Below are 14,566 nucleotides of genomic sequence, written 5' to 3' on the forward strand. Positions count from 1 at the left end.
GAGAACCACTGCTTATAAGTCGAGTCAAGTTTATCTTTTCCAATCAGTGAGAAAAAATATCATTTAAATACAAATTACGAGAAATTGATAATTACACAGTTTTACTGGGAAAGGGAAGTCGAGGGGAACCAAAGCAGGTTATCGAGCAGCGACACCCAAGGTTCAAATATCTAATTTTAAAAATTCATAGAAGATTGGTTTTATTCATCAACCATGGAAATTCTTAATTTTTAGAATAATTTAGAGTGTTTCATTCAAAAATTTGTCATTTTAGATAAAAAAATTGAAACTAATTGGTGTGTTACATGAGTAAAATTGGGTACATTCTTCAGGTATTCCAAGAATTACCTAACATTTGACAAAAAAACATGAATATGCTTCTTATCTTCTATGTACCTCACTCAGGGTTGTCAGTAATGAATTGAATATTGAAAATTTTTATTTTTTCTAATTTGGCCTAATTTGGATCAGTGCTGATGCCTTTCAGACGTAAGTCTTATGGCAAGAATTCATCAAAAATATTTATCCATCAATTTTCATTAATAAACCTTCATTCTTTCCAAGTAAAAAATCTTACTTGAAAAGTTTGATGTTTCCCAATTTTGCTCGAGACACGACATCATCGGGCGTGGCAGGTTTTAACTGTTTTTTCTTTCCAAGCAATTGTTCCATTCCCTGCATTGTTAGATAACAAAAGGTGTTATTGTGAGATCACTAAGCAAACAATATTAACAATGCGGTTAACGTTAGTCACAGGCAACATATGCTGACAGGAATGCTGAAACCAAATTTCTATCCAAAATACCTTTTAAATATTTTTGAATCAAAAATATTGAATATATTCTAAATTGAACCAATACATACAAATTTGCAAAAACCATTGTTGAGATTAAAAACGTTCAAATTTCCAGAATGACATATTTATGAACTCAAAAATTATCAAAGAATATCGCAATATATGGAAAATAAACAGGTCAATTCTACAGTGGAACTAAATAATCCAGACACATTCGAAATATCTAAAACATATTTTTGAAAATTTAATTTTGGGAATTTGATTTGGGCTACTTATCAACAGAGACATTTGCACAAATAATTGTATATTCATGGCTTTAAAAGTTTTATGATATATTGTGTATTCAAGATATTGCATTATTTGATTTTGAGCTATTGCTCTCCTAGTGTTGGATAGACAAGTAATATCTGAATATATTTTGAATATTAGATCTGACTCTTGTCAAAACCAGCTTACTCGTTAAATATATGATAAAATCAAGAGACACAGCTGTTCTCCAGTAAAACTATCTAATCCAAACACCTTCTAAAAACATATTTTTGAAAACAAAGAAATTTGCACGAATCGTTGTATATTTGTGGCTTCAAAGTTGAATGAAGCATACATATTGTGTATTTGAGATAGTGGATTATTTGATTTTGGGCCATTACTGTCCTAGTGTTGTCAGATAGAAGTGTAATTTGAGAATATATTTCGAATATTAGGTCTGGCTTCTGTCAAAACGGGCTATCTGAACAAGTATGATAAAACCAGGAAACAGCTACTCAAATATCATGATTCAAATAAATTTGATTTTATTCAATATGGTGGATTCTTGATTTTAGAAATAATTTTCATTTTGAAAATATCCTATTTTGAAAAATTGAGATCTGACAAACAGGGTAATAATAATCATTTCATACCTCAAAACTCGAATTTAAAAATTTAGTATGTTTTTATTGGAAAATTTTTTTTAAATGTCTAAAGAACAGTTTTGTTTCAATTTTCCCAGATTGCCTGATGAGATTTCCATGTCACCTATGGTATCTGATTTTTCAGGAGAATATGCACAAAAACAGGCCTCACTGAGAAGAATCATTTTTGAGCAAAGTTACGGGCGAAAAACCATCAGCTATTGAAACTACACACAATTATGGTTGTATAGACGTACATTCACTCAGAAGTAAAGGAGAGTCATCTCTGAGAAAAGTTATGGGAGAGCACTGGAAACTACTCAAACTATATAGAATTATGATGGTGCCAGTAAATGTCAATTGGTGAGAGACTTGAAACAGTTATCAGCCAACTATTCGGTTTCAACAGTATCTAATCCCTAAGTGTGGATTTCATGTCACGCCTAATATATCACAATATCAGATTATCACCAAATAAAACAATTTGATCTGAGCTTTTGAATTATTGATGAAGGCCTGTATTATGTAGAGATATAGAATGAAGTTATATGGGGTTTATATTAATCCCAGGGAAGATGAAAGCTGATGAAACGATCTAAGAATATGGTAGAATTTTTACATTTATCAAAGGGAGAGGAAAGTTGATAAAACGACTCAATCATATAACAGATCATGGCTCTCTTTCGGTTACCATTCCAGGTTGAGTTTTGGAATAATTGACCAGTTTATTGTTTCAGATGCATGGACTAAATAAATTCTATATACAGAAATTGCTAGTTCAAAGTAAGTCACCACCAAAATAATGTAAAAACACTTCATAAAAAAAATAATCAATAATTATCAATAATAATCGATTCTCATCTCCATAGACATTTTGTAACCCTCAGCTCAAACAGCTTAGAGGAGTGCATAGGTAGCTCCCTATGAAACGACGGCTGCGCATACAAGGCCTTGTAAAAGTCAACACCTAATACAAGGGTGAGCAACCTTGAATACAGACATTAATTGTAAATTGGACCCAGATATTGCTCATCAGATTATATTGGATTAAAAACTTGTTATGCAGGTGCACACCATTTTAAATAAGCACTTCTCCACGGGCGCACAATTTTTTTTTTTGTTGGCCACATTTGTCCCCCTGGCTGCTTCCCCCCTGACCTAATAGATATATAACATCTAAGCCGTCTCATCAGCCTTTCTCCCCCCCCCCTAAATTTACGAAATTCTCACCTCAAACAGCTTAGGAGTGCTTTTCTCTTCACTTCCTTCAATGATGAAAACCTGGCCACGACCTCCTCGCTCACGACTGTTGATGTCTTTAGCCAGTTGCATTGCCTGAACAAATGATTGATGATAACAAGGGCAAAGCATGATTAGGGACTTGGGATTAGGTGAACACTATAAGTAAATTAAAAACTGCTATTTATCCCGTTTTTGTTGGACTTCCCAAAGGGTGCCGTCGCTCGATACCCAGTTTTGGTTTTCGCGTCTCCTTTCACCCTGGAATGCGATTTTTTATATTTCCTCCAATTTGTGTATGTATATTTCGCATTTTGAAACTTTTACTTGGTGAAAAAACAAATTGCTGATTACTGCATGCAACATTTAAGCAAAAAAATTTTAAGCATCAATTTTCATTTGAAAATATAAAAAAGAAATCAGTGCTCTTTGGATTGGTTTTCTAGTTATAGCTTGAAGCAATATTCAAAGTGTTACAATAAAGAGATTTGAAAGTCAAAAAGATATGTTTTCCTAATTTTTTCATAAGAATTATTACAGTTGTTCATTACAGTTTCGCCTCAATATTCAAGTACGCGACTATGTGAATAAAATATACAATCAATACATGACAATCAAATTACAGCACACTTTTAACTTTATAGAAAATTTGCTAGCACCCCCTTTTCCCCCCCAAAAAAGAAAAAAAATTACCTTTATTCTTTCCATCCTGTTACTCTCAGGTCCGTTCCACTGCAGAATATATTTTCCGAGATCAAGAATGAAAACATCCCCAACGTTCATTGAGTCCCAACTCAGATCGACTTCCGTTGCGACAACATTCTTCTTGCCCTGGAAATAAGATTTTGAGATTAGGAGATGGTAACATGAACACGAATGAGGCTCTAAACAAGTCAATGATACATGACAGCCAGGGCAGGCTTTGTGGGTTGAAACCCCCCCTGCCTTTTGAAATGTACAAAAAAAATATTTTTCTTTACTCTTGGAAACCTAAGTTTTTTGGCCTCTGACCGGACTGGTAAGCGTGAGTTTCCAAGAGTGTTGAGTGTCTAGAAAGCGTTTCAAGGATAGGATAGGATATACATGTATATCCCGGGGGAGAGAAAAGACGATAGGACGGCTTAATTATATGGCGAACCATGGCCTGTCATCCGGTTACAAGTCCAGGTCAGGTATGGGATTAGTCAGCCAGTTATTTGTTTTCGGAAGCATGGACTTGATCGTGGAGGAAGCCGTAACCGACCAGCGGTTACATGAACGCCCCTACGGCGACGAGGAGTCCAGCAATACTCTCGCACATGATCATCCCCGCATGGGATTCGAACCTGCGAACCCACGAAGGGTAATCAGAGATGCGGTGGCGAGCGTATTCCTAACGCTTAGCACGATGCGCCACACCGCCGAGTCAAGCTATGAAAAACTGCTATGCATGATACAGAAGAATATTTTTTTGTACATTTCGGGAAAAGGATTCTGGCCCTCAATCCCCCTGGCTAAGAGGGCCATTTAAGAAACTAGGGCATCACGCCCCCTAAACTAACCCATGTTTTGTTTATTGAATACACACTAGCACTCACCTTCACATGCAAAAGCCGTCTGACATCGTATTTATTTGTTTCAACATGGTTAAATCCTGATGCAACTCCTCCTTTCTGGTAACTGAAAAAATAAATCAGGAGAAATAATATTCACATCCAATTAGAAACCAGAGTGTCTGAAATTGTAACTTTGGTGACAAGAAAAGTTACAAAATTGAATTTGTGTCCATATGCAAATGATCTTGCATCAAACAGTCTTTCCTAATGCATTAATCCTTCACTAAATTCTTAGTAGTCTCAGTGCCTCTTCGCATGTCAGTGGGTGCCCATAACTTTTCTCAGAGATGAGTCTTCTTTATTTCTGAGTTACTGCCCGTCGCTTTGCTCAGAGATAAGTCTTTCTCACTCTACTTTTGAGTGAGTGCCCGTAACTTTGCTCAGAGATAAGTCTCATTTATATCTGAGTGAGTGCCCGTAACTTTGCTCAGAGATGATTCCCCTTTATATTTGAGTGAGTGCCCGTAACTTTGCTCAGAGATGATTCCCCTTTATATTTGAGTGAGTGCCCGTAACTTTGCTCAGAGATGATTCCCCTTTATATTTGAGTAAGTGGATTTGAGCAAATTCCCTGAATATAAAATAAAGGGGGACTACAATAACAACAAACTCACATGAGTCCTTTCTTGAAATAGCTCCTGAAAATCTCGGACTCATTTCCCTGAACTTCTCTGTGTTGAACTGGTTCTCCTCCCAAGTAATCATCAAGATACGTCGTCAGCATTGCAGCGGCACCTGGAAGGAATGGGTCAAAGGTCAAATCAAGGTCGGACAAAATGAAAAACGAATACCCTCTTAACTCAAAAAGAATTGCCAAACTAAGGGGCCGGCTTATACGCGCTTAAATCTGATCGCACTGAAACGAAATGACATTATGCTAACTTATTTCCAACAGATACAAATCGTACAATGCTGAATTCTCACGATAGGAGCGAATGATTTGTAGAGTCGACTTACATGTGAGTATATATTAATCCACCATGCATTCCCGTGTGAAAGGATACGCGATAAACCAGTGATGGTTATCTAGCAGCGTGACCTATGAGGGAGTGCGTCTAACCTCAAATCATACTGAGAAAAAAGTCAGACATGAAATACTAACAAAAGTCGAAATTGGAGACACATTCAAGCGACCTGATATTCCGGTGTCACTCTTCACGGTGTCTCTTCCTATCTGAGGAAAATAATATCTTTTTAAATATTCCAATTCATATAGAATTAACAAACCCAAATACTTTTAGGAAAAAGTTTTCAGGATATTTCATGATGCGCAAAAGAATTTAACCAAAAAAAAAATTTTTTTTTTTTTTTCTATTTAACAGTTATATTCCAAACATAAATGACATAAAAACTATGATTGTTGTAAACTGCTTGTCTGAGGAAGTCTGATTTTTGTCAGGCAAACGTTACAAAAATACATTTGTGTTAGTGTGCAGCAGGACTCTTTAGTTTGCATTGTATAAATTTGAACAACTGCAAAATCCAAATATTTTTCATTTTGTTGTTAAAGTTAGATCGACACCAGGTATTTACTTATAGTTTGTGGAATCTTACAAACCAAATTCATGGGCGAGTCGATGCAAAGAACATCAATAGTAACCACTAAACTAAAGTAATATTGACTATATTGTTGAAAGCTTGTAGTCAAGATGAGACAGGAACATATAAAAGTGATTTACTGCCCCGATGATCAAATATTTTCCAAGTCATAAAACACACAATGCCGGGAATCAATCATTGCTGTTTGCCTAATCATTTTTTATGACACTCGGTAAAAATATCCGTAACAAATATCCGTGATAGCCTAGCCCTAGTGCTTAGAGCAGTAATTTCCAACCAACCCTCGGCCAGCAGTCCCACGTAACTATTTAGTATGGCCCGACGAACTTGAATAAAATAGAATAACACTTTGTTTCCTTCTTTTTGTGTTTTAGATATGGTCAATTGTTATGTCATTATCACAGTAACAAATCACTTTGTATTTTAACAATTTGGTATCTTACTTATTCGTACGAGTATCAACCTCTTGCGGGCGCTCCCCTCTACTGGCAAGCGAATATCTTTCAACTTCTAATTTTGGCCGCGGGTCAATCAATTTTAGGAACAACTGGTAGAGCATTGGTTATATAGCACTCTGGAAGTATGTGCATCAAGGTGGCGCACAACTTGAACCCTAACCTTGTACACATATTATATTCAGGTTGTGCGCCATCTTGGTGCACATCCTTCGGGAGCACCGGTTATAATTATGTTAGCAATGCAGGTTGAAGAAATATTTTGGAATCATGCCCCATGCCCCAAAACTTTGTCCATCAACTGATAATTTTTTATAATGTTATTTTCGCTGTGGGTGGTAATGGTGGTTAAAATGTTGGTCTTAATTATGCCTCCATTTGTAATAAACTAGATAGGAAATGCTAAACCAAAAAGTTTAGGGTTTTTCAAAATATATTATTGTTGTTAACAAAAATCAGTGAGCCAGACAAAACGATTCAAATCCCTGAATGTTAATGTGTTCCTGCTACAACACATCTATTTCAACAAATCCTTCATAGGCCTAAAACAACATTATCATAAAATCTTCACTTTGAAGATACCTTGTCAATGTAAGCAAGATTATATAAGATCGTTAGATATATAGTTTGATTTATAACACTATCATACATGATACATTATGATTCATATAAAAGCATAGGAATGTTGACATAACCCATATGTCAAGAGTCAACCAAAGCAGGGCTCCCAAACTGGGGGTCGCGACCCCACAGGGGGCACACAACAAATTTTGAGGGGTCGCAAATTTCAAACAAATTACTACTAAATCTATTCTTCTTCTTTAGACTTTTGATTCAAAAACTAGCGCTAGTCCTAGTCCTAGGTAAAATAAAACCGAAGTTGGAATACCAAATATATTAATTTGAAATCAAATTACAGATTTTGTGATCATTTTTAAAAATAACGCATGTCGTGGTTCAACGAACCAGCATAGAAAACATAACTTTAAACCGCAAATTCAGTCATCTCATTACAATATCATAATAAACATTAATTTTGAAGAGGGGAGCACTTCAAAGTACTTAAGTGAACACTTGACTCACATCCGAGCTCTAGATAAACATTGTACATGAAATAGCTAGGCATGAATGGATGCCGAATATTTTACTATTCTAAATACATTCCTAAAGTAATATATCTGAATATCAGACATCCTGAATAGCATTATGACCACTAGGGTAGTGGTTCGTTCTCAACATTTTTTATTAAATTACTCCCTTCGTGTATTTCTTTCCTCCCCAATATGCAAAAAAAGTCCTTTATTTTTATCTTTACTTTAGCACTCCATGCTTTTGTACAGTCCAGGTAGCATATAATGTATGCTTATTACAGTAATAATAAAAAACTAAACAATTATAGTTGGCTAATACTATGGCACAAAATTGCTATCCCAAGGATAATTGCTCCCCCCAATTGGGTAACATGGCACTAGGGGCCTATCCGGAAAGAAATTACCCCGGCCATAAGACATTGCTTGGCAGAAATTGCTCAAAGCAAATAATCTACTATTCTAAATACATTCTGAGAGGTACTCCCGTAGTATGTGTACCAGGTTAGGGCTAGGCGATAATTTGATTCCAATATTCCATATTTTAGTTCTATTACGAGTTCGGGGACTGTCTGTGTTAGCCAAGTGAATATCCCCCCTGCCCATAGGTTTCCGTCCCTTTACACAACTTGATGTAAAGTAGGCGAACAAAATTAGTTACCTCCATATTGGTACAAACACTTCTGACATAATATTTCAGAGTCTCATATAACCTACATAGAACAACTACATAAACTACGTTAAGATATCATTCAGCATCCTAGCATGCAGACCGTCCTAGATTACCGAACCTTTTTGGATAAAATCATACATGATTATTATTATTTTTTGTAGAGGCAATTTACAATCAAGCGTAAACAAAATCGAATAAGTTTGCTCAATTTTTATATATGTAATCAAGAAATTTATGGGTTCATCCTGTATCCATGGTTACTGGCTAAATCATCTTCATTGCTTTTGACAAGTGGAAAGTAAAAAAAGATCTGAGAAATCAATTTTCAAATTCAAATAATGATGTCAAGGAGTGTTTACTCTAACGGAAAAAAGTGCGCTAATAGTGAACACTGATGTCAGGGGGTGGTGAAATTCATATAAGAGAGAGCCAACTGAATAAATAGGTGTAACTTCATTAAACCTTAACCAAAAGTAAGCAGTTTTATGTCGCACCCTAGAAATGTTTCCTGTGGGTTGTTTAATTCAATTTAGGAGAAAAGGGTTTTCAAATTGAAGGGCCTTGATTAAATAATTGGGATAGAAAAAGGAGTTCCAAATTTTTCCTAATAGCAGAGAAAGCCGATAAGGTGATACTTTCAAATGTTGACTATGACCACTTTTGCGGTTACCAGCCCTGAATATGTTATTTTTAGCTTATTTTCGATTTTGGCTCGGAACATGGTAGCCCCTGATATCTTACAATATCCTGTAGCCTGGTTTACATAGTTGATTTATTGTGTTGAAAGTTAGCCCACAATGATGAGTAGCTATGTACCGGTATAGACAATTTAAGAAACATCATAAACCCGAACTCTACCAGTCATCTAAATCGTCAATTTTCCAAGTTACAAAGGTTGCTAAATACGACACATTTTACTAATGTCATTGCTAATTTGACAAATGATTAATAGAAAGAGGATCTAGGCAAAGAAGCCCGTTTATAATAGAGTTTCCAGATGTTTTCTTTTAATATGTGGTTACATCTTTTACTCTAAAATAAGGCTCTGCGTGAGCATTCACTGATAAATATGGAGCTGATTTCTTTTTGAAACACTTAAGATGTTTTGGTATTGTCTGCTCAATATATTATAACAGTGGTTTGTAACTTTTAATACAGGAGGGTGATACACAAATAACAGGGTGAAACTGTAAGCCACATATTCATTTAACATAGGCTATCTAATAGTTGCAGGCACGAAAATTTTGGTTATTGGCCTTATGTCATGTATTTCGTGAGCCGCACACCATTCAGAATTGGCACTTTTCCGCTATCTGCACAATATTTCTATGGGAGCTGTATTTGGCCTGCTGGTTGCAGGTTGCACGCTCCAGCATTATACAATGAGTAAGGTTGTGGACACAGGACCTAAACTTGGTCTTTTTAGCGATGATTCATTAATGAAACACTGTACAAGAAGTCACTGATACATAATACTATTACCGAAATACTCAAATCATTTCCGTTTAACATTGTCACCCAATTCAAGTCAAACCCTAGGTTAAGAAATGGGTGTAATAATGCCAATTTAGTTAGGCCCGGTAAAAGAGTCGAATCCCCACTGACACCCATTATCCACCCCTGATAAGATGGCAAGGGCTTTGAGTCTCAGTTCTCTCTCACAAAATAATCACAAATCCATCTCATAAGGCTGGATGACTGAGAACAATTGTCACAAAATGGCGTCCATTGTCTGAGCATTGCCTCGCTTGAATTATATAAACGCTTTGGTTGAACCTGAAATTTTCAACCTGCCCAACTAAATATTACAAACTATTACCTTGTTCATCCTGGGATGATTCTGCACCGATCCAGAAATGTAATTCCCACTTTGCTAACTTTGATTTTCTGTCCGCAGTCTGGAAAATTATAAAATGTAATGGATGGGCGAATTCGGGCATTCTAACTTTCCTTCGTCTGTATAGCCGAGAAACATTTCAAGCAATGACCCTATGCTTTATTCCGTTTTCAGTTGAGGGCTCATTTAAGCAAACTTGTTTAAAAACATATATATAGCTATTAACGTGCATACGAACGGTCGCCTGCAACTCTCATATCAGGACCTTACTACTTTTGGTTGAAGGCTTGGGACCTTGTTTAGAGTAAACTTGTATAAAAACCTATATAAGATCTTAGTGGATGAGAAGTCGATTGTTTGCAACTCTTCGATAAGTATTCTTTCCAAAATGAGCAAAAGTATCAAAATCTAGCTTGGAGCAACCTTTTATAAAATCTATATATATATATATATCGAATAGTGATTTCACAACATCTCCCCAAAATTTTCCCCCCCCCTCGCACCAATTTTTAGGTGCAATTCCAAATTTAAGTACAGTTTCATTCAACTATATAGAATATGTCATATTTATCTGTGCAGATGGTCTGTCAAGTACATAAGACATTTTTATAACTTACAAATCGTTTATGTTAATAGCAAATATTTACAACCCCCTAAATTTCGAAACACCCCCCCGCCCTCTGAAAGGAAAATATCATCCATAATCAGGACCTCTCTCTAAGCAAACAGAAAAATAATCCCTTCTAACTCACATGAAGTATGATGTAGGCATCGCCAGTGTAGAAGTTCCCGTAGTTGTCGGTTGGAACAGTAACCATCTCCATTTTCTGTGATGCAAGAAGGAAAATTAGATATGAAAAATAATTTTCTTTTTGTGGGAGGAGAGATCAAACAAGTCATGAACTAAGTAATAACTTTGTATTTCAGTGGTTACACGTAACTTTACTCAAAGATGAGTCTTCTTTACTTCTGAGCGAGTGCCCTTAACTTTGCTCAGAGATGAGTCTCCTTTACTCCTGAGTGAGTGCCCGTAACTTTGCTCAGAGATGAGTCTTCTTTACTCCTGAGTGAGTGCTCGTAACTTTGCTCAGAGATGAGTCTCATTTATTTTTGAGTGTATACATTGGGCAAATGGCGTAAGTTCAATTAATTAGTTTAATTCATGAGATTTTCAGAGCAAGGCTTTAAACCAGCAGTCACTAAAAGTTTATTCTAGATCAGGGGTTCCAAAGCTTTTTTCAGGACGACCCCAAAGACAACTTTCAAGTGTCCAGTGCGACCCCAGCTCAATATATATATTTTTCATGAAACTTTAGAGCTTCTTTCACTGGACTTTTGAGTTTGGTCATGTGGTGGTATTATGTAAAATAAGCTAAAACCCAACAGTGATGTCACAATAAACACCTACATTTTCAATGATAAAAGTATAGAGCGATGCCTATGGGCCTGTTTTACAGTAAGCCATGGTACAAACTGCTAAATTTAACTTGGTTTGTCAAATCTTAGATGTTTTGTACATCCATCCTCTACCATACCTCAGCGACCCCACGACCTGGTTGCGACCCTACCTATTTATCACTCCGACCCAATTTGGGGTCGCGACCCCTGGTTTGAAAACCCCTGTTTTAGAGGGTATAAAATTGAGCCCTCTGCACCCCAAGAGGGCCATGAAGCGGCTCTCTGTACCCCAATTGGGGCATGAGCAAATTCTTTTGCTTTTGTCTATTGACTTTTTTGATATCAAATATGGTGCATAAAAGAAATTGATGAAAATGAGATGAACCAAAACTAGTTTCATTTTATAAAACAACAGAGGGCCACAAGTGTTTGGAGTTTTTAGGAAAGCGGGGGTCTGAGGGGGCCACGAAGTTTGAGAACTACTGAATTATCCTTTATCCTACGCCCCCAACTCACCCAGGGTGTGATAAATTGAGAAGGCAATGCCGAACTGGAAAGCTCCTTGTTCTTCCAATAAAAATAGCTTCTGACATATCATGAATATCAGTGGCAGCTCGTATAAAGCTTTGTTTGGAGCAAAGGATGTGAGTAAAAGTTGTATAGCAAATACATCGTGTCCAAAAAATCGCTCGATTTTATAGTAATAACAATTGTAAGTTGATAAAATTTATTGTATAATAAATGGGAACTACAAGCACAATAGGAAACTATTAATAATAAACAAAGCCAAAGAAATTTTAACTGTTATTACTATAAAATAGGGCGAAATTTTTTTGGACACTTTATATATCAGGCCTTATTTAGCTGTGTTTCAACATGATTATTAAGCAATCTTATCGGTTCTGCATGTCATGCCACCAATACGTACATTCATCGACATCTTGAGCAAATATACTCAGCCACTCCCTAATGCAAGAGCCTTCTGTGACATCACAGAGCATTCCATATATGGTAACGGACGGGTTGTGTACGCATTAGTTAATGTTTTACAGCATTCATGTCGAAATATCAATAATCATCGTTCAAACATGGCCCGAAGGTAAAAGATACTACACAGCCTCTTATTATATATCAACCAAACTTAGATGCTTGTAAATTAATTGATTTATATTTTGTTTGCTAGTCCTCGTGGTCAGGAAATATCAGGCGGGTAATTTATGTGAAAAGCGATTAATGGAATCTGCAGAGGCTGATTACCGTATCTTGAGTAAATATAATGAATCTTAGCATTCTCAGCCTATCACAGCCTGGGAATAATATTTCGGTTATTTCTCTCTCTTGAAGAGGGCCAACACGGAATTATTTATCAAAACCAAATTATTTATCACGAGTTTCAGATAATAATAATATGAAATATACAGGGTGTCCCAAAAATAGATGGTGGCCCAAAAGTAGGTATACAGTTATTAAACTATTTTATATGCTTTGAAGCTACTTGCAGTTCACTTTATTTTACTTGCTAAGTACCACAAAAATTGCTTGTTTTTTTTTGATAATGAATCTAGTGTGAATTTTACATTAGTTTTCTAGCTGCTTGGAAGGTAATGAAAAAAAAATAAAATAACTGTATACCTAGTTTTGGGCAACCCTGATTCAAAAAAAACTCAAAATTCATTACATTTGATTTAACAAAAGTTTACAACACGACTGACTATAGTTGGATTTAGTTTTCAGGAAATTTGGTTTTCTCGGACCCCATGGTGCCATCGAACCTCAGTTTCAAAGTAAAAATGGAAACTTTGATACAGTTTTTAGCGTATTTGATACGAACTGTGAGAGTGGGCCAAATACCAATCAGGGATATATTATACATAATTTAAATTTTATAAACCTATAACTAATAGGAATACTTCAGAATATTATTATTCACGGCCACATTTGGATATTCTTTCTAGGATATTTGAGAAGATGGACCTCTCTCAAAGAGAGCTGAAATCAAATAATTTATTATGCACTACGAAAAAAAATTGATTGTATTTCATATAATGAAGTTTTTATATTAGGTATATTTAGGATAATATTATTCATATCCACAGTTCATAAGGTATAGTTATCAGAATAAGAACCCAAACTGAATGCAATACTATTCTGAATACATTTTGAAGTAAAGTTTTGAAATTTGATAATATGGAGTGTATTCTAATTTTAACAATTTAACATTCAAAAAATCACATAATAGTAATTATTCTTTCCAACTGGGGGCGTGTGGCCAACCAAGGGGCCACAGAGCAGTTAGAAGGGTGCCATCATGCCAGACGCAAAACTGATTTTACTTTCTTATTTCTACCCTGTTCTTCCTAGTTTCATTGCTTGATAAGGTTATTTCACATGGTATTTTCACTTTGTTGTGCATGACTTGTTTGAACATAATGGGATTTGGAATCTACCAATCAAAATAACACTAAAAATATCACTGGAATGATAAACAGGGGGCCATGAGTGCTAACAATATATAAAGAGGTTGGGCACCACTGTTCTATAACATTTATATAAAAAGTATACATTATGATTAGAGCCTATTTCGTGAATTTCTCTCTGAGCATTAATAACTAAAAGATATTGGGAACACTGCAGTAAAACAAAAACAAATTCTTTCCAACCTCAATTCTCCATATTTGTAGTCCAGGTTTCTTTCCCGCCTTCTCAAATTCAGCGTTGTAAACTTCAGGAGCCATGTTCAGTGATAATAACAGAGGAAAAGATAAAACCAGTGTGATATATGACACAAACTGTATAATGAGAGAATAATCGTTGTCAAAATTATTAATTCACAGACAGTAAAAATATACTATTGTATGTGATTCAAGAGTCTTGCTGCACACTAACACAAAACATAATTCGTGTCTCGTGTAGTTTCGTACCTGACCTAACTTGGCAAATTTCAGGACCCCCCCCCTTCTAAAAATTCCTGGATACATGCCAATGTTTGTCTAAGGAAACCGTCAGTCAAATGAAACATTAGAAATATGGGG

At 35.7% G+C, this 14,566-nt stretch overlaps 1 protein-coding gene across 1 annotated transcript in view; it reads right to left on the bottom strand.

Moving 5' to 3' along the window:
• LOC120329592 (villin-1-like) overlaps positions 1-14,350 on the bottom strand; it is a 29,283-nt gene extending 14,933 nt beyond the window's left edge. Inside the window, exons 1-8 of the mRNA XM_078118438.1 lie at positions 14,195-14,350; positions 10,889-10,963; positions 10,119-10,197; positions 5,138-5,258; positions 4,506-4,587; positions 3,622-3,759; positions 2,920-3,024; positions 578-675 (exon numbers count right to left, since the gene is read on the bottom strand). Of these exons, the coding sequence (XP_077974564.1) occupies positions 578-675; positions 2,920-3,024; positions 3,622-3,759; positions 4,506-4,587; positions 5,138-5,258; positions 10,119-10,197; positions 10,889-10,963; positions 14,195-14,269 (773 nt within the window). The 5' untranslated portion in view covers positions 14,270-14,350. The remainder of the gene's footprint in view (positions 1-577; positions 676-2,919; positions 3,025-3,621; positions 3,760-4,505; positions 4,588-5,137; positions 5,259-10,118; positions 10,198-10,888; positions 10,964-14,194) is intronic.
• Positions 14,351-14,566: the final 216 nt, after the last annotated feature.

Source organism: Styela clava, chromosome 12, assembly GCF_964204865.1.
Source record: "Styela clava chromosome 12, kaStyClav1.hap1.2, whole genome shotgun sequence".
Classification (NCBI taxonomy): domain Eukaryota; kingdom Metazoa; phylum Chordata; class Ascidiacea; order Stolidobranchia; family Styelidae; genus Styela; species Styela clava.